This window comes from Rattus norvegicus, chromosome 14, assembly GCF_021556685.1.
Source record: "Rattus norvegicus strain SHRSP/BbbUtx chromosome 14, alternate assembly SHRSP_T2T, whole genome shotgun sequence".
Lineage (NCBI taxonomy): Eukaryota > Metazoa > Chordata > Mammalia > Rodentia > Muridae > Rattus > Rattus norvegicus.
In genome coordinates, this window is record NC_141547.1 from 5,214,105 (window position 1) to 5,236,153 (window position 22,049).

The 22,049-nt window shown below is 45.3% G+C and overlaps 1 protein-coding gene across 1 annotated transcript in view; it reads right to left on the bottom strand.

Moving 5' to 3' along the window:
• Positions 1-20,668, bottom strand: part of Pkd2 (polycystin 2, transient receptor potential cation channel) — a 43,225-nt gene extending 22,557 nt beyond the window's left edge. The window contains 6 exon segments of the mRNA NM_001191934.1: positions 2,721-2,949; positions 4,764-4,988; positions 5,979-6,229; positions 7,646-7,779; positions 11,879-11,992; positions 20,080-20,668. Coding sequence (NP_001178863.1) covers positions 2,721-2,949; positions 4,764-4,988; positions 5,979-6,229; positions 7,646-7,779; positions 11,879-11,992; positions 20,080-20,668 — 1,542 coding nt within the window.
• Positions 20,669-22,049: the final 1,381 nt, after the last annotated feature.

Below are 22,049 nucleotides of genomic sequence, written 5' to 3' on the forward strand. Positions count from 1 at the left end.
GTTTGTGTGTGTGTGTCTCTATGTGAGTCTGTGTATGTTTGTGTGTGTATCTCTATGTGAGTCTGTGTATGTTTGTGTGTGTATCTCTATGTGAGTCTGTGTATGTCTGTGTGTGTGTGTCCGTGTGTGTCTCTACGTGAGTCTGTATGTCTCTGTGTATGTATGTGTATGTGTGTGTGTGTGTCTATGTGAGTCTGTGTATGTTTGTGTGTGTGTGTCTCTATGTGAGTCTGTGTATGTTTGTGTGTGTGTGTCTCTATGTGAGTCTGTGTATGTTTGTGTGTGTATCTCTATGTGAGTCTGTGTATGTCTGTGTGTGTGTGTGTCCGTGTGTGTCTCTATGTGAGTCTGTATGTCTCTGTGTGTGTATGTGTATGTGTGTGTGTGTCTGTGTGTCTCTATGTGAGTCTGTGTATGTCTATGTGTGTGTGTGTCCGTGTGTGTCTCTATGTAAGTCTGTATGTCTGTGTGTGTCTCTGTGTGTGTATGTCCGTGTGTCTCTATGTGAGTCTGTGTATGTTTGTGTGTTTTGTGTGTGTGTATCTCTATGTGAGTCTGTGTATGTCTGTGTGTGTGTGTATGTGTGTCTCTATGTGAGTCTGTGTATGTTTGTGTGTTTTGTGTGTGTATCTCTATGTGAGTCTATGTATGTCTGTGTGTGTGTGTATGTGTGTCTCTATGTGAGTCTGTGTATGTCTGTGTGTGTGTGTGTGTGTGTGTGTGTCTGTGTGTGTCTCTATGCATGTCTGTGTATGTTTCTCTGTGTGTGGTTAGAAAGCATATCAGTGTTTGAATGAATGATAAGCAAGTGTGTCTGATATGAAATATAAACACAAACCATTACATTATAATACTATATACACTTTTCCTGATAGACTTTAAAAATGCTTTTGTAACACGTAGTACACATGTTCAAAATTTATGTAATAAATAGAAATATACACAAATTTAAAAGCTAGAATTCTACTAATTTGTATCTTTTTAATTCTCTGCAGGTCATTGTTTTTACAGCTATACCTGTTATACCTGCACATACACCACCACTGATGACGCCATTCAGTAAATTAGGGTACTCCATTAACCTTTTCACTGATCCACATTCAAGATTGAAAACGTTCAGTGCTGACTAGTTTTGGTAACGTGGAAATTTTTGGGTGAAGGAACGTCTTGTAACTAATTGCCATATAGCACCATGTAGCAATTTTATTTAAGTCAAAAAGTAGCTTTGCGTCTTGGAGTTCCAAACATTGTTACCTAGAATAATTTTAATATACGTGTTATTTTTTTCTGCCATCTCTAACTACAGAAATACTCTGAAAAATAATTTCCACGCTTGTCTCTCTTGTTCGCCTTAGTACTGATTGTTTTTGTAACATTGCTTGGTATTAATTCTTTAGTATTATGTGGCTCAAGTAGTTACCTTGACTCGTATGAACTGTGTGATGTTACGAGAACACATGAAGGGTGGGTGGGAGGTGCCAGCATCCGGTGGGTTGCAGACTGAACACATTCTCAAGGGGTTTTTATGTCAAGTGGAAGCAGTTTCTGAAGTGCACACCAACATGCCTCAGTTAGGAGGGGGCAAAGCCACTGAAGGGCAGTGTAAGAATTCAACATGCCCATGATTCTTCTATGAGAGGCGCTTGGCAATGTGCCAAGCACACACTGGGCTCTGAAGCCATTTTACTCTGATTACTATCATTGCTGCGAACACCAGTGTTGACATGCACTCTGTGTTCTCATGGTTCCTCCCCATGCCTTAGGTATGTGCTCTTTTACCCATGGACAACATGCTCTGTAAGGCTTGATAAAGAATTGATAAATTTTCCCAAACACCAAGTAATTTTTGAATTTGGAACAAGGAAAAGGATACTATCAGGAAGAAGCTGAGAGGAGAGAGAAAGCCCATTGGTGAGTGTAGTACTCTCAGGAGTCCAGAGAGCCACCTGGGGTTAGGAGACAGCAGGAAGCATGACGCGTGCAAGGTGTGGGGCACAGCTATGTCAAAAGATTGCTTAAACACACGACAGTCAGGCACTGTTGTGAACCTAAAGGTGCAAGAAGACAGAAGTCTGTATGCTCCTGAAGAAGGAAAAGCTTATAAAACTGGTTTTCACACCGAGGACTAGGAAAAGAAGCAATGCATGTGGCTGATGGATACAGTTTAACTTTTGTTCCCTCTGGACTGCGTGATATAGGCGTTCCAAACTAAAGGGGGTTTTCCCTGTTACACAAAAAATGTTCAGGCTGTTTATTCTTGTCGTAATTTGACACTTAAAGCATAAAATAATTTTCCCAGGCAGAAAAGTATTTTTCCAAAAAGGAAAAAAAAAAAAACCCTCAAATTTCATCGTACAAATCTTACATGGCCTACTAAACATAAAAAGTTTGTTACTTTTGTTATTTAATTACTACCTTGTTACAAAAACAAAGGTGAAAATAAAGTAAGTAAATGGCAAAATTAAAGTACTTAAAGTAATTTAATTACTTTTGCGTGACTAAGTCAGAGCTCAGTAAAACCATCCGTACATAAAATGGTAGGTTTCCATACAAAATGGGGAGGGGAGAAGGTAAAACACAAAAGTTAATATAAAAAAAAATCTTAGGTTTCCACTGGTCTCCAACTCTGAGATGGAAGCCTACAGATGAACAAGCTCTTAGAACACAGAAAGGGAATGAGAGAGAGGGGGCACGGAACTTGGCATTTTTCTCCAACCTACCACAACAATCACAACATCCAGACAATTCCAGAAACTCCTGAAATAGTTCAGTCTGTGAATCCGAATTTCCAATATCTCTTCCACCACATAGTAAAGGATAAAGAAACAAAAGATAATCTCACAGGCTGCCAGGAAGAAATCAAAGGCTGTGACGTAGCGGATCAGTTTTACAGGCTGAAACTGCCAAGAGGGCACCACGCCACCCGTTGCTGGGAACTCAACCAATAACCTGCATTACAAAAAGAATGATTACATTAACAGCGGGAGACAGAATCAAGACAGGAAGGATGTCTGTCCGTCCCCATACTATGAGGTGAAAACCACTGACCCGGGTACCACAAGCTGGGGGAGAAGTCATTTTGATCTTGACCACCAGTTCCGTGTTCACGGGAGCGTGTGCTTAGGAGCCTGACTTCTAAGGCCGCTGATGCTGCAGAATGCCTTCCACCCACCGTCCCTTCCAATCACTCTCCTGGTCTTTAAACTATGTGTGCGTGTGTGTGTGTGTCTGTCTGTCTGTCTGTCTGTCTGTATTGTGTATCTGTATGTGTCTATGTGTGTGTCTGTGTTGTGTATCTGTGTGTGTCTATATGTCTGTGTTGTGTATCTGTGTGTCTATATTGAGTATTTGTATGTGTGTCTGTGTGTATGTATTGTGTGTGCTTGTGTGTGTCTGTCTCTGTGTGCTTGAGTGTGTATGCGTTTGTGTGTGTGTTGTGGGTCGGTATGTGTACCTGTGATTGTGTGTCTGTGTTCTGGGTTTCTACGTTGTGTGTGTGTGTGTCTGTATCTGTGTGTATGTATGTGTGTGTCTGTGTCTGTGGATGTATGTGTGTTTCCGTGTATCTGTAGTGTATTTGTGTGTGCATGTATCTGTGTGTGTTTGTATGTCTGTCTGTGTGTTTAATAAATAACTCATCAAACCCTCCATTAAATGCAAGCCACTCAGATAGACAAGGGAAGAAACTGAAGAGGTACAGTAAGCCACACTGAAGCATTTTCCTCTGGGAAATGCCTCCATGAGACCCAGCTGTAAGGCATTTTTGCAACTAGTGATCAAGGGGGAGTTCCCAGTCCATTGTGGGTGGTGCCATCCCTGGGCTGGTGGTCTTCGGTTCTATAAGAGAGCAAACTAAGCAAACCAGTAAGTAGCACCCCTCCATGGCCTCTGCATCAGCTTCTGCTTCCTGACCCATGTGAGTTCCTGTCCTGACTTCCTTTGGTGATGAACAGCAGTGTGGAAGTGTGAGCTGAATAAATCCTTTCCTCCCAAGCTTGACTTTTGGTCCCGATGTTTTGTGCAGGAATAGAAACCCTGACTAAGACACCTGCCTATCAGAATCCTCTTCTAACCACCACTGGGATCATTATGGAAATTAATGGCAGTTATGATAAATCCTCGCTCATTTCTAATGAGATCTACTTGCTTTTAGGCTGGTATTATGTTCAGCAAAAGTTGCTAAGTACAAATAAAGGCAAAATCTAATTGCCTGTTACATCAGAGTTGTATTTAATGTGAAAATCACAAAACACCAACATTATGAGAACATGCCCTTACTGCCTGTGGGAACGTATGTGCAGAGTCCCAGTGTGAGTGGTCTTGGGTGTTGCCATTGTGGTACACAGAATCTTTGCCCACAGTTTCCAACACTGGTCCTGGTAGCAACATCACGGTCTATGGGGGCAAACCTGATGTGCCTTTGTGTCACCCGTGGAAGTGGGGACACTCAGGGTGAGGAACCAAGGTTTGGTAGCCAGAGAACTTGGTGATAGGGGACAACCATCCTTAGAGTGGCTGAAGATAATGGGTATGTTACATTCCTTTCACCTGACGTGGTCTAGGGACGGGATAAGCTTGACGAGAGTTAAGGTACTTTCCGAGCCCTAACGTGGCAGACCTGCGGCTCCCACCCTCCCTTGTTCTCAGCCTTGATTCTTCATCTCTCATTTAGTCCCAAAGAAGTGTCTTCCTCGCTCATTTCCAGAAACAGACTTGCTGATAACCACCCAGAGATAGGAGGGCGGCGAGCCCGTAGCACACACCTGACCACACAGAACAGGTTAATGTTTGCGTTATACACCGAGAAGTCAATGAAAGCTGCCCGTGTGCCCCGGTCCAGCCAGAAATTCCTCCTGAGGCCAGCAAGCTGGGCCGCTGTCTCCTCCCTGGTTCTGGACAGATCCAGGTAGTAACCGGCTCCACTGTAAGTCGCAATGATTCCCCAGTGACTGCTGCCATTCAGGTCTTTTTCACTTGTGTAGATCCACCTAATTAAAAGTGGAAACAACAGGTAAAACTCGTGGGAGACTGGTCAGAACCAGGAAGACGACTGGTGCCTCCTGGGATAAAGGCTATGTAAGAATGGTGTGCTTGGACTAGTACTTCACATTTACTTTCCTCATGAACCCTCACAGTCACTGGCCTCAGTTTGGTAACAAGGGCCCTGAGGCTTAGTAAGTTGGACTTATACCCAACATGGTTAAGCGTGAGTCGAGAACCAATGCTACACCTGTTCCCAGAGCCTATGCCATCATGCACCCCACTATGCCCTTTCTGGCGACTGATGCAATGTTTACATTCCTAAAAAGTTCCAATGAAAACTGCAGCCAAGAAAGACTACCCACTCAGCCACTCCCAGGTTCCCTTGTTTCCAAAGACGCCTGACTTAGAGGTGTTCGGTAAGGGGAAATGAGATGTATTTATGAACAGAGTGTGCATGTGTGTTTCATGTGTGTCACGTGCATACAAGGGACCACAGGGACCAAAAGAGAGCATCAGATCATCCCCTGGTCCTGGAGTTACAGGTGTTTGTAAGCCACCTGATGGGATACTGGGACCCTAACCTGTGTCCTCTGTGAGAACGGTGAGTGATTGCTCTTAACCACTGAACCATCTCTTCAGCACCCCTAAATCTGCAATTTCAATAATTACACCCTAAACAAAGAAGTATTTGTAAGAACTACTAAAACAATTTATAGGGCAATCTTATTTGTCCTAGAAAAATAATATGGAATCATCTTAAAACCTCTACAGGCTTTTTCTTGGGCTGTATGGTGAAGAATTTAGACATTTTGAAATAGGCAACAGAAACAGAGGTAAATAGAAGTTCAGCTAAAACAAGAAACAAAGTTCAACTTGACCCAGGCCTGCTGGGGGCACCATTTTGCTCATGTCTGATAATGAATAAACGAAAAGTGAACCCCACGCACTGGGCATACGGGACAGATAAGCACTGGGCATCCGTCACAGATACGCACGCAGTTCCGTTCCGCGGTCCAAATGGAGCCCTGTCCTCACTGCTGACAGAGTAGACATCATAGCATTCTTTAATTTCATCTCTCAGGTCCTGAGGGATGGAGCAGGATCCGTTTCTGACTCGGAGTTGGCGTAGACGCGGCACTCCTAGCAGCAGGTTCTCATAGAAAATAAAGCTCCGGTTGTCAGCTTGCGTATGGTTGCTGCTCTGTGCCTTCCAGTACAGCCCATCCAGGAAGGAGCCTTCTGTGAACTGCAACGAAAGATTTGATTGGTTCCAAACTCAGGCTGGCTGGCTTCTACACCAATCATAGGAGCAAGCGGAGGGACTACGGCAAGCCGTGTGGTCAGAAAGACTTGGGTTTGTATCTTGCTGCTATTTGCTAAGTGCGGGGGCCTCGTGTAGAACTTCCTAAGCTGGGTTGTTCCCACATTTGGGAAAATTCATCTTTTGTGTGGTCAGCACCTGACACAATATCAGTATAGTCTGATTTCTGTGCTGGGACTATCAACTGAGACAGGGTGTGTTTTGTAAATATGTAAAACGCATGAACTTCACTTTCCCTTAGAAACCCAGCATCACGCATAACCAGAACTCCGGAGTGGAAAGCTAAATGTGAGAAGCTTCATGTTTGCACAAAAGACTCTTCCTTTAGAGAGAACCACTTCTCCATGTATTACCAGGGTATCTACAGGGACCTGCCACACAGAGCTAGGGAAAGGTCGGGATTGAGCCACTGTGGGTTTTAATGCCAAGCGTCACACATCGAAAGCTTCAGCGGCTCAGTATTCTCTGTTTAGAACCAAAGGCTCTTCCCTCCGGGTCTTAGTAACAATACTGCACATTATTTCTCCGGGAAGAAACAATAACTTCCTTTTACATTTCCTCTCCAGCCTTCCTAGATTCTGAGCACACATCATGTGAGCAGCTAGCTACTCCAGAGGATATACGGTGCTTTATTAAAAGTAGCTAAAATCGACCTACCATTTAGCACTGGCTTATCACGGCCTCAGTGTTACTCAGTGCTTACTGTCTGCTAGTCGGAGCTTAGAACTGGAGAAGAGGCTGGGTTGAATGTTAACAGTAGCAGACCTTTGAAATAATGTGTCCAGGTCTTATCAGGTAGTTCATGGATCTGGGGTGGGGGTGGGGGGGCTGGGAGAGCACGCCACTGCCGACAAAGACACAAATTGCAAAAAGTAAAGTAGTGTGTGACACCCAAACTTTTACTTGGGACTTGTATCATAGGACAATTCTCAGTCATCATTTACAGACTCACGGATGACTGAGAGAACCGTAAGCTAAGAAGCAGCGGCTATCCTACTATAGATAGATGGATGGATGGATGGACGAATGGACAGGCAGACATATCTCCAGGTCTTTTCTTCTGTAGCCATGTGGCCACACACACCCTGAATCCCAAGTGCATTGTTTACAAAAGGGCCCATGGCATTAGTGTGCACTAGATACGATCATTATAGGAATTAAATAAAGCATTCAGTTCTGTGCAAAGGACTTTCGGTGTCCTCCATGAATACTGAAAGGAACACGGACTCTAAACAACTTACTATAGCTCACAGCTCCCGAAGAAACTTACGGGTTCGAACTTACAACACCAAATCAGTAATTCTCAGAGACAAGGACGCACTCCTTGCCATTCGTAAATACCTTCCAGAAGTCCTCCATGGAAGAGAGAGTTTTAAAGTTGGTTTTCTCTGTTTTAGACACTGGGGTGTCTATGAAAAGTTGTGACAGTGTCCGAGTGTAGTAGTACACGTTGGAGCTCATCATGCCATAGGTCACTGGAACACAGAAAGTAGCGAGTGGGAATCAAGAGGGGACTCGCGCATGGGCACACACACACACACACACACACACACACACAAACACACACACACACACACACACACACACACACACACACACACACAGCTGCACAGCTCACAGACTCCAGGGACCGTTCCTGGAAGGCAGACATTTTAGGTAATGTCACTTAAGGTCAGCTCTCTCCCTTCCTTCTCCCACCACTACTGTAGGCTATCCCATCTCCGTTTATGTAAGAAATGTGTAGCAAGGTGGCTCAATAAAAAAGGAACATATCACGCACTTCTGGCAACCTAAGTCTGATTCCTAAAACCCGTACATGGAAGAGAAGAGAAAACTGATTCCCAAAGGTTATCCTTTGACCTCCATACCTATACCATGGCATGGCTGCTTCCGTGTATACATCATACATAACGATGATTCTTTGAGAATTAAAAATTTCAGCACTTTAGTGGGTACTGTTTTATGCTGGGATTCTTTTTTTTAATATTTATTTATTTAATGTATATTACAGATGGTTGTGAGCCACCATGTGGTTGCTGGGATTTGAATTCAGGACCTCTGTAAGGGCAGTCAGTGCTCTTAACCACTGAGCCATCTCTCCAGCCCTAAGCTGGGATTCTTATGACCAGTACAGTATACTATAATTAATATAATTTTCTAGAAACAACAAGCTTCAAGAAGCGATTTGGATCTTTTTTGTATCGTTTGACCTCAGCGATGAACATAGATGATAATTTCTTGATTCTGCAATCACACCTTGTCTTAACGAGTGTTCTGCTCAAACGATTGGTAAGTCTGGCTCTCATGCGCTCTTGTTTTCAAGCAACAGCAAATTAAGATTGTTAAAGAAGAAACGTGGGCAGCGATGATCTGACCTGTGTTTGAGAGTTCAGTCTCTAGCAATCACATTAGCAAGAAATTAGCATAAACCCACAATTTGTATAATAATGCAGAGAGAGTACGCTAAATAAATCCGGTCTCTCACCTGCCCTTCTAGGATCTACTGTGCTTAGAATAAAAATAGGGCTCTTCAGTTGGTACCTGGCCTGATTTTTCCACTCTAGTGCTGGATTGATCCTAGTTCAGTGATTCTAATCCATTTACTAGGCCAGTTATTGGACACAAGTATAAAGAAGTGATCTGTCCTCCAAATTAGGAGCTTGAAGGTCCTCAGAGAGTGTGCTGCCTGGACTCCTCACCTCCCACACAGTGAAGGGTGCAGCTGTAAGGCCCTGGGCAGCGGTGATTAGAATATCCTTGGGGGGACTGGATAATATAAAGCATTTTTGAGTGTTTTACCTAGGAGGTGGTTGCTGCTAGAAATTATTTGCTGATAGGTTAAAAGTAGAGACTTCTAGGCATGCTATAGACGCCAGGGTGACTCCTTGTTTTCTTACTTTCAGACCTGACTTTACTGCTAAAATTCTCGAGATCAGTATTAACTTTCTCTGCTTCACTCACAGGGAAAGGGAACGCTATTGTGTTGCGCCCCCTGCTGGACACCAGAAAATGATGCTTTTAAATGATTGGCCACCATGAACTACTTCTCAACTACCTTGTCGGGATAAAGCTGTCCCAGTTATCTGGGAGTGTCATTTCTACATACGCAGGAGTAGCAACGGTGTGGGTATGTGTCCGCGGCAGCTCAACCTCCGACAGCCTGGAGAGAAGCCAGCTCCACACGGACCAGCTGCCTCTGGGCTCACAATAGAGGGTGGTGCTGCTACGAGGATCTTGAACAGCAATTAACCTTCCCGAGCTTGAACTTTGAAAATGAGCTTAATGATGCTGCAAGCTCTTTCTGGAGCCAAATGTCAAGAGATGTGTGTGAAGGAAGGCATCTGAGCAGTGTGAACTGGAGTGGAAACCTGAGAGTTACACTTCTCTCCGTCACTTCCTGTTGCTGTGTTTCCATGACCACAGAGCAACTTGGGGAAAGGATTTCTTTCATGCTAATTCTTTGGCCTCATACTCATAAAGTCTATCTGAAAATTGTTTTTCTTCAAACTGAAGAAACTCTGGTCTAGTCCACCTGGAAAAACTATCAATTCATTTTTTCTTTAAATTCTCTTGGCAATTCTGATGCTCAGTCTGGATAACTTGTCAGACTCTGGACTTATTTTACATTAGAAATACGTTTACGTTTGTGATGTTTGAAAATTCTGACATATCCTAATTGACATGTTAATGTTAAAACCAGTGTGGTTTGACATTTCAGCGCCATTTCTGTGCTAGGAACAAAGCCAACCTCAGTGTTCTGTGCTCCAACAGTTCAGAACATGAAAGTCTGAAAATATCTCACCTCTTGTTGCCTGAATTTCAATGCAATGTGCACATTACGTCTGGTTTTAGCATTTCTGTGTTAAAAAGCATGTCTTTAAAAATGCCACATCATGTATGTAAGGAATGTAATGTGCTGAGCTCATAGTAGTGGGGCGGTGGGCTGCCAGGGCCGGGGAGAGAGGAACACATTAGTCAAAAGGCAGAGCAGAGGCCCAAGTCAGCAAAATGCAGCGAGGACAGAGCTGAGGACCAGATGGGAGGGAGGGGGATCAAGGACAAAGGTCGGCTGCAGCCAAGAAGGGAAACAAATCCTGAGATGATGGAAATGTGTAAAGTTGGATTGTGGGGGTTACACCTCTGTACATTAGAAAACAAATTGTGATGGTTTGTCTGTGCTTGGACCAGGGAATGGCACTATTAGGGGGTGTGGCCCTGATAGAGTAGGTGTGTCACTGTGGGCGTGGGCTTTAACACTCATCCTAGCTGTCTGGGAGCCAGCACTCTGCTAGCAGCCTATGGACGAAGATATAGAACTCTCAGCTCCTCCTGCACCATGCCTGCCTGGACACTGCTATGTTACTGTCTTGATGATAATAAACTGAACCTCTGAACCTGTCAGCCTCAATTAAATGTTGTTCTTATAAGATGTCTATTCACAGCAGAAAAAAAAAAAAAAAAAAAAAAAACCCTAAATAGGACACAAATGAATCAGACGCTCATGCAGATGGATCTTAAGTTACATCTCACAAAAGTTGTTTCCTAAATTGTCTCTGTTGGAATACTGTGCTTTGTTCCCTGAAATGACTATGTCTTATAGCTGCAGTAAGATGACTATCTTCATAATAGGTATATTAAATTAAGTATTTAATAATTTGGCACATCTCCCAAGCACCAGAAATAAATGATAGGTTCTTAAAACAGAAAGTAATAACATGGATCTCATTTAATTTTTTCTCTCTAATCAAACAACCTCCTGAGACTTCTCTCTTGGAATTAAACTTGAGAATGTTTTCATTTTTAATTTTTTTAATCTACTAGCTCATTACAGGGCATACTAATGAGGAAATTAGATGTAGGTGTGTGCACAGGTGTATGTAGCTGTGTGTGCTCATGAGTGTGTGTGTCCTAAACGCAAGGGAAGGCCCTATACAAGTGACAGAAATTTTCAGAAAATTAGTAAGAAAATCCCCCAAACAATCATACACACACACACACACACACACACACACACACACACACACACACATTTTAAAAATCCACGCTTTAGCATGCTTTGACTCAGGATAGATGATTTGCCGGTGACTTTTCTGGACTTGCAAAAGCCTCCTGAGAGTGGCTTTATGCTACTGCTTCCCTCCCCTCACTCAGCAGAGAATGCACTGCCACACCAAAATAAGAGAGGAACACAGTTGGTTGGCCAGCTTTCCCTTAAAGCCTACAATTATTGACGACCTGGAAGAAATCACACATTGAATGACTCAAACTGTCAGCCTCCAAAGGGGGCCTTTGGAAGACAGGAGCCGACACAAGCAGTGTGAGCATTTACACACGGGAGCGCGATATTTGCGGTTACGAGATCTAATATCCCAACCCCTTGGCTGGGATCTGTGTGTATGGAAGGTGGCTTCGTGCACCTCGTTGTGCCGTCAGCCATAGCCAATAAAGAACTAGTGAGCAGAGAACGCCCCCGCCCTGAGGAGAAACTTGTTGCCTGGCTTCTCCTGGTGCTCATATACTTCTCTTCCGCCCTGACTATGGCATCTCCACAAGAAAGGCAGAGAGTGTACTCACAGATGCACAAGAGTATGAGGAAAAAGAGGTAAGTGACCAGCTCCCGCAACACGCTTCTCAGGTATTTCTCTCGGTTAGCGTTGCTCTCTTCCATGAGTCTTGTTCCCCAGAGACCTTGACCATAAGGAAAAACAAACAAAACAAGGTCATCTCTCTTAAGGAAGGTCACGAGTGGCAAAAGGAAAAGTGATATGAATAGTAACCGCGTTCTCGAGCGTAATATGGGCACAAAAAATATGTATGCAGGCAATCTGTGACTCAGAAGCGACTTGGCAGGAACACCTTTTATTTACTATACGCCGCGCACCATCATTTGCGTAACTTCCGGGACCATGGGCAAGCATCTTCAAACGCTTAGGGGGATGAAAAAAGGAAAGCGATTTCAAAGATTTGGCAGTTGCGCACCTCACACATATATCCTGCTTGGTAAAGGATACACCTGGTGCCTCCCACGAAGCCTAGCTAAGTAGGTGGCGTGACTACTGGGCAGCCACCCGGGAGGTCACCACAGTGCAAACCCGAGGAGTTGCATCATTCGGACGTGGAAACATCTATTGAGCTTCTAGCACAGCGGCGGAATGGCTGCTCCGTGCTCTGTCCTAAGAGACTCAATGGCAACGACTGGGCGTGGCCCATCTAAGCCTAACAGGCTTTCAGAGCGCCGATTGATACATTTCAAAATCAACAGCATCGGCTCATGGAGCTCCTCTGTTTTTATCTTTGGGAAAAACTATGATCAGCCACCATGTTTTATGTTTCGGCAGATGGAAAGTGTTGGGCTGGTGCAGTAAAGATGATGTAACCCTCGGAGAGTTTGCTGGGGAGATTCAGCCAGCAGGCAGCATGGCGGCTGTCCAAACCCGGGTTAGGGATCGGTGTGGTCAAGTCACACATGGCTGGCTCCCTGGGAGGGCCCTAATATCTTCTGCAAAACACCAGCTTCTCAGTCCTTCCGGTTAGAGTAGGTTCGCTATTAACAGACAGGAATCTGGTTCCCACGTGTTACCTCTGGCGTTCATTTACCCCCGTCATTAACCTAATGCAGACCACATTTAAGCCATGAACAAGCCACAGGGAGCGAAATGGAACAGTGTAAGGTCTTTCCCACGGAGGAAATGAGCTCATCGGTAAGGTTGATATGCTTTTAGGGCCTTATAACGAGCTCCACTCTATTAAATTTAGATATCCCGTTTTTCCTTGTTTAAAAAGAAAGAAAAAGAAAAATTAGCATCTAAATTCAAGGACACCGTGTTACACATCACACGTTCCACCACTCTGAAAGCTGAACCCAGTTTACGATCAGCCTGCCACTGCCAAGGTCTGGTACTTGTCAGGGAATTACTCACGCAGCAGAAATGCAGCATGGGAAATGTTTACTCATTGAAACTGTGCCATATTAAATAATTTTTATAAATTTAGATGACATGGAAAATTACAACTCAGGTTAACAGGGCAGCAGCTGAGGATCAGGCTCGGAAGCCTCGGGTACAACCCCACATAATCTTTGGGTAGAGTTCTTCCGGAGGCCGACCTTCAGTGTGCATGTGGAGACCGCTAGTCTCTTTAGCATCTTTCCTGCGGCACGGTCAGTGATTTTATTTCCAGTGGTTTACAGACAGCAGCCGCTAAGGAGTAGACATAATTTCATACAAGAGGTATTCTCAGACTTTAAATAGAAACAGACGAAAAGGATATCAGACTTTTCCCAGGCCAAATCCGCAATGAATTATGGCAATTTAACTCAAGCCCCTTAGAGGAAATGAGAAACACCCTCTTTGTATTCCTATAAACTACTACATATTTACTTTTTCTAAATTACCCAACCTTCCTCTTAAAAATTAAATATTCCCAATCCTTAATTTTTCCCCACTGGGTGTGTGTAAGAAGTCAGTCTTGGGAGACAGGGATCCCTCTGCATCATGGTCTTGTTGTAGACGACTTCTGATGTCCACAAGTTGACAGGCAGGAGTGACTTAAGGTACACATCAAATGTGCTCAGATTTACATGCCCCAGGTGAAGGCCTTTCTTTTTTCTTCCTCTAGAAATGTTTTCCTATTCGAGCAAACAACTTGATGTCTGTCTCAACGTTGGCCCCACTCTTATCCTTCTTCACTTAGAGTTGGTTCTCTGATTATTGTGCTTTATGTTTTGAGGCAGGATCCTGTTGTGTAGCTCAGTCTGACCCTGAACTTTTAATGATTCTCCTGCCTCTGCCCCCTGAGTCCTAGGAATACAGGTGTACACCACCATGCCCAGCCTGATTCTGTAACTCTAACGGCGTCTGTCTTTGATCTAGGCCCACAGCATCACAGCCTGTATTCTGAGTTGCAATTTTGGCAATTCTTTCTCTATGTCAGCTCCCTCCTGACCCCAAATCACTGAATCCTCTACATTCCTCAGTCTGGTATACCGTCATACCAGCCTTGTCTGGAGTCTCTATAGCTCCCAATACCTGACGGAAACTGTGCCAGCTCCCTAATGCAAAAGGTCTCCCTTTTGGAGACCTTCACTGACCTCCTCAGATAGAGATAGGTTACCTCGTCCCCAGCTCCTCTCACAGCCAAGACACGCACAGTAATTACTTATCTACAGCTGTTCTGTCTGCTAAACTCAGAATGTGAGCAGCTTGAGATGTGGGACCTTGTATTACCCATCTGTGTGTTCCTAGGTCTTACCATAGAGGCGATGCCCAGCAAGTTTATTGACTGCAGGAATTGTGTTACTTGAGCAACTTCATCACGGCTAACACAGCCTAGAGGGCAAAGGCAGCAATGAAGTGCGAAGAGGAAAGGGAAGAGGTTAGGGAAGGAAGCGTGGATTAAGAATTCTCTGTGTTCATATGCTGGGGCACAGACACACAGAGGCCAGAGGACAATAACCCCAAGAGCTTCTGCAGTAACTGTCCACCTTGGTTTTCAGAGAGTCCCTCTCACTGGCCTGGAACTGGAGAGTGAAGTAGACAGTGAGCACTGTCTTGGCCTCCCCAGTAGTGGGGCTGTAAGCACAGGTCACCATATACTCAGCTCTTTAAATATGGGTTCTAAGGACAAACTTAGGACCTTGCTACCTTTCTAACCTAAGAGAAAGTTCAGTAGACAAATATGAAGTGAGAAAAAGAGAAAGGAAGGAAGAAACAGAAAGAGAAAGAAAGGAAGGAAGAGAGAGAAACAAAAGAAATAAACAAAGGAATAAGTCCCTCTTCCCATCAAGTTGGGACCTCAGCTGGGGCTGAAGGCCAAGATCAGTCCTCAGATATCCTTGTTAATATTACTGTGACCTCAAAGTCTTGTTTCCTGCCCAGGTCATAACTGGATGCTGGGAATCCCTTGGCCTCCACTAGACAGACTGAGCCAAATCAGGCCAGCATCTTCAGTGACAGTATTGAAGGGGAAGACTCTAGCTGCCCTTAGGTACCATCCAGTTTGGAGAGTTATGCCTGTCCTCTGTGGCCACCACTGACAAAATGCATGTCCACTACCCACGAGGTTATGGGCCACAGTGACACTTCGAGTGAAGGAGTGCTGCGCCCCTCCAGCATTCTGGCTGAAGCATGGCTCTGATCCTTGGGGAGGTTCCATCTGGAGTGACACACAGGGACAAGAGAACACCAGAAAGGATCATTGAAGACAAGTCCCCTGGGAGGGCAGTCTGCCCGTCAGCTCAGCTGTAACTCTGAGCGCTGTTCCATACGGTATCGCTGAGGGGTAGGTAGTAAGGAAGAGCTGAGAGTTGATTCTGGAGAATGAGGGCCACAGAGCCGAGGGGGAGGGGGAGATCAGACTCCACACTCCGGGCACTGGCTGTAAGTATCAAGTCTGAATGCTACTCACAAGGTCCAGCCTAGGACCGTCTCTGGAACATTTTCTATATTGAGAGGCTTCCTTCACAAACTGACAAGGAGCTGTTTTGGAAAAGCTCTAAAAGATGTCAAAAAATGTTTCAGGGAGCTGAGTGTGATATTATTCTAACTGTAACTCTAGTACCCACACCCTGGAGGGATGAAGCAGGGGATGGGAAGTCCCAGGCTACTTTGTGCTGTAAAATCCTGTCTCAAATGACCAAAATGTGTGTGTGTATGCATGCACGCATGTGTGCATGTGTGTGTGTGTGTATGAATATGATCAGAATACATTGTATGCATGTAACAATTTTTCACATATAATAAAAATATTATACTTAAATAAAAAATCACGTCCAATGGATAGACAAAATTAGTATATAGAAACAATGGCACCAGGCATCTCTAGGTACAAAGTTGGGTTGCACTGTGCTACAGGGAGGAGCCTTAAAACAGGCTACTCAAAATGAGTGAGACGTAACAGGACAAGTCCTGATTTTACTTGTCATACAGTGGGTTCCTTCAGATGATGTAAAGGTTTGGGAAAAGATAGTTCCGTAGAACCATGGGGTTATAAATGTATCTGCACCCATGTAACAGTGGCTACAAAAAGAAATGGTAAGTTTGACGTTGCATGTACTTCAGAACAATTTTTAAAAAGTAAGAAAGTAGGTTCTTCCACTTTAGATAAATCAGGAATTTGGATACACAGAGCGGTTGATATGGCTGATTCTAAACGGCCTGAAGAATCAACGTTTATAAAGTGAAAGCATCTGGCTACAGTTAGGTGTGAGCACTGCAGCTGCCTGTCATAGTAGGAACAGCTTGGACTCTGATGCCTCTACTTAAATCCTACCTCTGCTATTTAATAGCTGTGGCCACAGGGAAGTCAGTTAACCCTTGCTTCCCTCATCAGGAAGATGGTGGTAAGGATGACTTCTAATATAGGGGGCAGCCTAAGAATAAAACAAACTATGACCACAAAAGGGCTTCCAGAGTGCTGAGTAGACTGTCACCTAAGAGATTAAGGCAAGGTTCCTCAACCTCTGTACTGCTGACGTGCTGGGTAGAATGCTGGAGTGGAGGAGGAGGCTGCCCCAGGCATTTTAAGAAATTCGTACAGTTCTTCCCTTCTAACTGGCAGGTGTAACCCTACTCCCTCCTGGGGTTATAAAAGCCCATTCATACATCAGATTCTTCTACCCTAAGGAGCAAAAGCTCCTCTACTTCCTTCTGAAAACCTCACATTTAGGATAACGCTATGCTGGTAATGGAGTAAGAATGGATCTGGAGATTCAAAACAGGCCAAATTCATCAGTCCCTGCACACGGATGATCATGAGCTTCGAGGAATAAGGGATCAGGAGTAGCACTTTGGTGTGGTACTGTTTGGTATAGCCAAGTTCAGACCTTTATCATCACCAATAACCTTTTTAATAACTGAACACATTCCTCTGTGGGCATCAAAAGGGAAGGCAGGAGAAATGCAAGTTATGTATGAGATAAAATAATGATGGCCAGTTATCAAACAGTACATGTCAGTACCAAGTTCTGATGGTTTTAGGAAAAATAAGAGTAGAGCCTTGTCATTCATTTGAGCCCTAACAATATGTGACAAAGATCGCTAACTGTGGACACACGACTACATTGTATCACTTATTATGTGTCTTTCCATTAGATTTGTTATGTGTATTAACAATTGCCAGTGCAGCAGGAGTGGATGTGTTACTTCCAAAATGATGTCTAAGGTACTGTCATCAGTTGTCCTTTGCTTCCTCTGGCCCAGGTTTGCAGCACCAATTCACTGGTGGCTACACACCACACCTGCCTAGCTGATGTCTCCCTGCCTGGTATTTACCTCTGGAAACTATCCGAGACACCAGGCTGCTGGGTCCCAGTCACTCAACATGCTCTGCTGCAGCTGGGAAGCCTTCTACTGCTTAGTACACAGAGATACATTTTAATTCCCCAGTAAGATACAATGTATCCCTTAAGTAGTTCTTCAACCCTGATTACTCACTGCTGAGAGGGTTAGTCTCTGTCCACAGAACATTTGCTGTCTGTTTGCTATCCCGGGGTAGAGACCTCGCCCAACGCTTTCATTTTATAATTGAGAAATTGAGCCCCTGACCCCCCTTCCTGAGAGCCTGAATGAGTGACAGGGGAACCAGCAGACCCCTCCAAGATGTCAGTCCTCTCCCTTAATAGTCCCCACTACCAATGGCTACCGCAAAAGTCACTTTCTGTTCTGATCCGTGGGGATGATTCACTGGATACACACAGGGTTTCTACGATTGTTCTCGCACAAGGCAGAAAAAACAAATTGCATCTCACTCGTTATTAGTGATTTTACATTTCTGGGCTCCGTCCTTTGGAAAACAGTGAAATACTCCCAAAGCTTATTTTACTTTAGAGCTGCTAGCAGTATACTATCTTCGTAGCATGTGCTAAATACCTAATATGTATTTAATAAGCCACAAGAATCCCAACTACATTTTTGTAACAGAAATTGAATGTTTAAAATTTTCTATAATTAATAACTTCCCAAGTCTGCTTTCTTGTGAAATACATCTGTTGCAGGTATGTCATCACATTATTATTATTATTATTATTATTATTATTATTATTATTACATACAAGAGTTTATTAGATATTACTGAGGTAATATATGCAGAGATGCAGAGGGCAAGACTCTGGGAAGGGAATTACAGCTTCCCTGTCTCTCCTGCACCCTACTCTCCCAGAACCTCTACAGAGAGCTCCCACTGGTAAAGTCTGCCTTATTGTGAGTTTACTGAAATTCTTCTTTAAAAGAAATAACACACACACACACACACACACACACACACATCCCAATATACAAGTTTACATTTTATTTCATTGTCTCCCATTATTGAGTTCAAAGTTAACTGATCATATGACTTTCCACGTCTAGTAGTTTCTAAGAAGCTTGTATGTCACTTCAGTGAATACTTTTAGAAGCACCTCCTACATAGTTTAAAATAACAGTGTGTTTTATGCTGTTCTAGACATCAAAAAATCAGTGTTTTCCTATTCTATTGATTACAGTTACCTTACAGGGATGTTTTGTTTCTCACGATGCCCTGACACACATTAACTAGTGTGCACATATAAAAGCAGTGTCAAAATACTCTTTCATCACGTGCGACATTCAAGAAGCGCATTTCAGACACCTTCTCATTTAATTCTTTCAACACATCGAGGGCTATGTACTGGTTATTTCTTTTCTAAAAAACAAAAAAAAAAAAAAAAAAAAACCAAAAATCTAAAGGACCAGAGCAGTTAAATAACATACGCAAGGTCAAACAGTAGCAGAACCAGGATTTGGATGGAGGCCTGACCTGTCTAATCCACACTGCTTCAACATCTGGATAGTTCCCGTTGCAGATCTGGTGGTTGTAGACAGAGGGCAAGAGAGAAAATAACACCAAATCCCGGGATGTAACTTTTAAAGCTGGAGATTAAGATAACTAGGTGGGTGAGAGTTAGTGAAACTTTTCCCGGGATACTTCTGGCTGCAAAACTTTGAGAACATGAGATCAGCTTGCTCTTGGAAAATCCGTGTCCTTTCCTGCCTTGTGGAGAGTAGCGGGCACAGAACGCTGACACATTAACCATCTGGTATCTGGAAAAGCAATCATCTTGTTGGAATGGCAAAGGCCGTTACTTCCAGTCTTTAAACACACACACACACACACACACACACACACACACACACACACACACACAGAGTGGTGGGGATGGTATGATACTTTGCAACCATTTCAGAAATGTCTAGAATTAGAAATTATCAAAAATGTGTTTCTACAGACATTGCTGTATTCTGTCAACAACTCCTCTCTCAACCAAGCCTACTGACAATGACCTGTTTAAAGGCATTCCTCTCAAAACTTGGGCAACACTATAGGTCCCTCCTAGAATGGCTGAAGAGACATGGCGCGTAGCGGCCAAATGAAAAGCTTGGGCGCTGGAATAAACGTGTTCCTCATTTGTGACATTTAGCAAACATAAAGTCCAACTGTCATTAGTTGTACTAGAATATTCATTTTTCGACCTCTACAAGCCCCAGGTATTCCTGAAAATGGCTTTCTTTTATTTTCCAAAATGTGTTAGCATCTTAAAGAGGGAGGAAGGAACTCAACGAATTCGCACTAAGGACCTGGTGAAATTCGGAGCTGGGTACTGGAAATTAGCAGAGGTAGGGGAAAGCGCTCAGGAATGAGGCGGGGACGCAGAGGATGCGAGGTGGAACCGCAGACTGCCGCCCTCGGAGAACAGGGGTTCGAGCCTGCAAGCAAGCAGTTGTTAAGCACGCACCTGATGCTGCGGGTCCCGATCTTACCTCGCAGTCCTCGCACCAGCCTCTCGGCCCAGGCCACTCGGGGCGGCTGGCCATCCAGCGGGAGGTGGCGATGCAGCGGGTCCCCGCCGCCCGCGGGGCTGGGACACGGCGCGCCCTGGTCCTCTAGCCGGCGCCGTCTCCCGCTCGGGTAAGCCGCGCCGCGATAGCTTCCCAGACCCCGGCCGCGGGCGCCCGCCGAGCTCACGGCCGAAGAGGAGGCCGGTCTTCGGCTGCCCGGACGCCACTCCACGTCCATCTCCACCACCATCCCTCCTTCTTCTCCTTCCACCTCGTCGTCGTCGTCATCCTCTTCGGCCTCAAAGCCCGGGTTGTCGCGGCTCCATGCCTGCCTGGAGCAGGACGACAGCGGAGGAGAAGGCGAGGCCGAGGCTCCGGCCGGTGGGTCCCGAGCGGCCGCCTGCCGGATGCGCTCCATCTCAATCTCCAGGCCCCGCTGCTCCCGCAGGCCGCCGGGGACTGCCAGGCCGGCGCCTCCCGCCAGCAGGCGGCCGGGCCCGGACGCTCGCGGCGCGGGCGAGCGTCCGGGGTCCCCGGGAGGCTGCGGCTGCACACGGCTGGAGTTCACCATAGCGCTCACTGGCGCCCAGCGCGCCCGGGAGCGCCGCCACCCTCTGCCGCAGGAGCCATGTTCTTTTCTTCCCGGGGTCGGCCGCCTGCTCCCCGCCTCCTCCCGCCCCCTCGGCCCGCCTCCGGGGCCCAGGCCTCCCCTTGACCGGCCTCAGGAGCGCCGAAAAGGCCCCGGCGGCCAAGGATCCAAGTGGAGCCAGGGTCCCCACCGGTGCACACATTCCAATGCCGTAGCTCGCAAAAGGAGGGAGTGCGTGGCCAGCCAGTTCTTTGGGAAAGGGGCTTCTGGATGAGTGCTTAGGCCCTGCCCACCCTCGCCCCGTGTTTGCAAAGTACAAAGAGCAGGGTAAAGACAGAGACCCTTTGGTGCGATAGAGTGAACTAGTGAAATCCAGCTTGAACTGAACTGTCCTGGAAGGGAAAGAAATCACTAAGGCTGCCCCACTTGCATTTGGTGGCCCTCGCCTCCATGATTCTGCGTTTACTGGATGATTTCCTGTCTCCACTCTCCAGACATCTTGAGGAATCCAAGGGTTGGATTTTGGGACTCTCAGATTTCTGATGCCTCCACCATTATCTCATTTCCGCTCCGAGCCAGCCCCAGAGTAACGGATTCTTGCTCCAGGCGTTAGGTCTAGATCTCCATCCTCACTACACCTTAGCTGGCACATCCAACTTAAGACTGGATCAGGCAAAGTCTACTCCAAGCTGGTTTTCCCTGTTTTCCCCATCTCTTTAAAATGTCAAAACCCTGGCTGAGGTCTTCATTTCTACAGCTACTCACTCGTAGGATGTCCTCGTCCACATCCTCTTCAAGTCCTGCATGGATCTTCTTGTCACTTAGGTCCTCGAGAGTTTCCCTGATGCTGTCTCTGCTTTTCACTCCCACTGCGAGCATTGTCATTCCACAGCGGAGCAAATGGTTTCTGTCGTTTCCATCTCTCTTCTGCCATTCTGGTACTAAACTGACCTCTCTCTATTGAGCCTCAGAGACAGGACTGGATTGGGAGCCTATGGGTGGTATCATGTCCCACCCCGCCCCACCCCACCCTACCCTGTATTCTCCATGTCCCCTCTGTTTCCAGATAAGAGGCCAGCCATGTTGGTGCATAAAGGAGTCTATGGAATTCCAGCTTAAGTGGTAACATTTCATTTCCGCAGTTTAGCGGGTGTGTATGATCCGATTCTATATTAGCTTGCCAGGCTTGTTATAAATTACCACACGCTGTGTTCAATAACGCAAATATATTTTCTCAAAAGACAAAAAAAGTTAGTTGACCTCTTCCGAGGCCTCTTTTGGCTGCCTGTACAAGGCCCATTTTGCCTGTGTCTCCCCATTGTCCTCCCTTAGATGTTTCCTCCTCCCTCATCTTCCTCTTCCT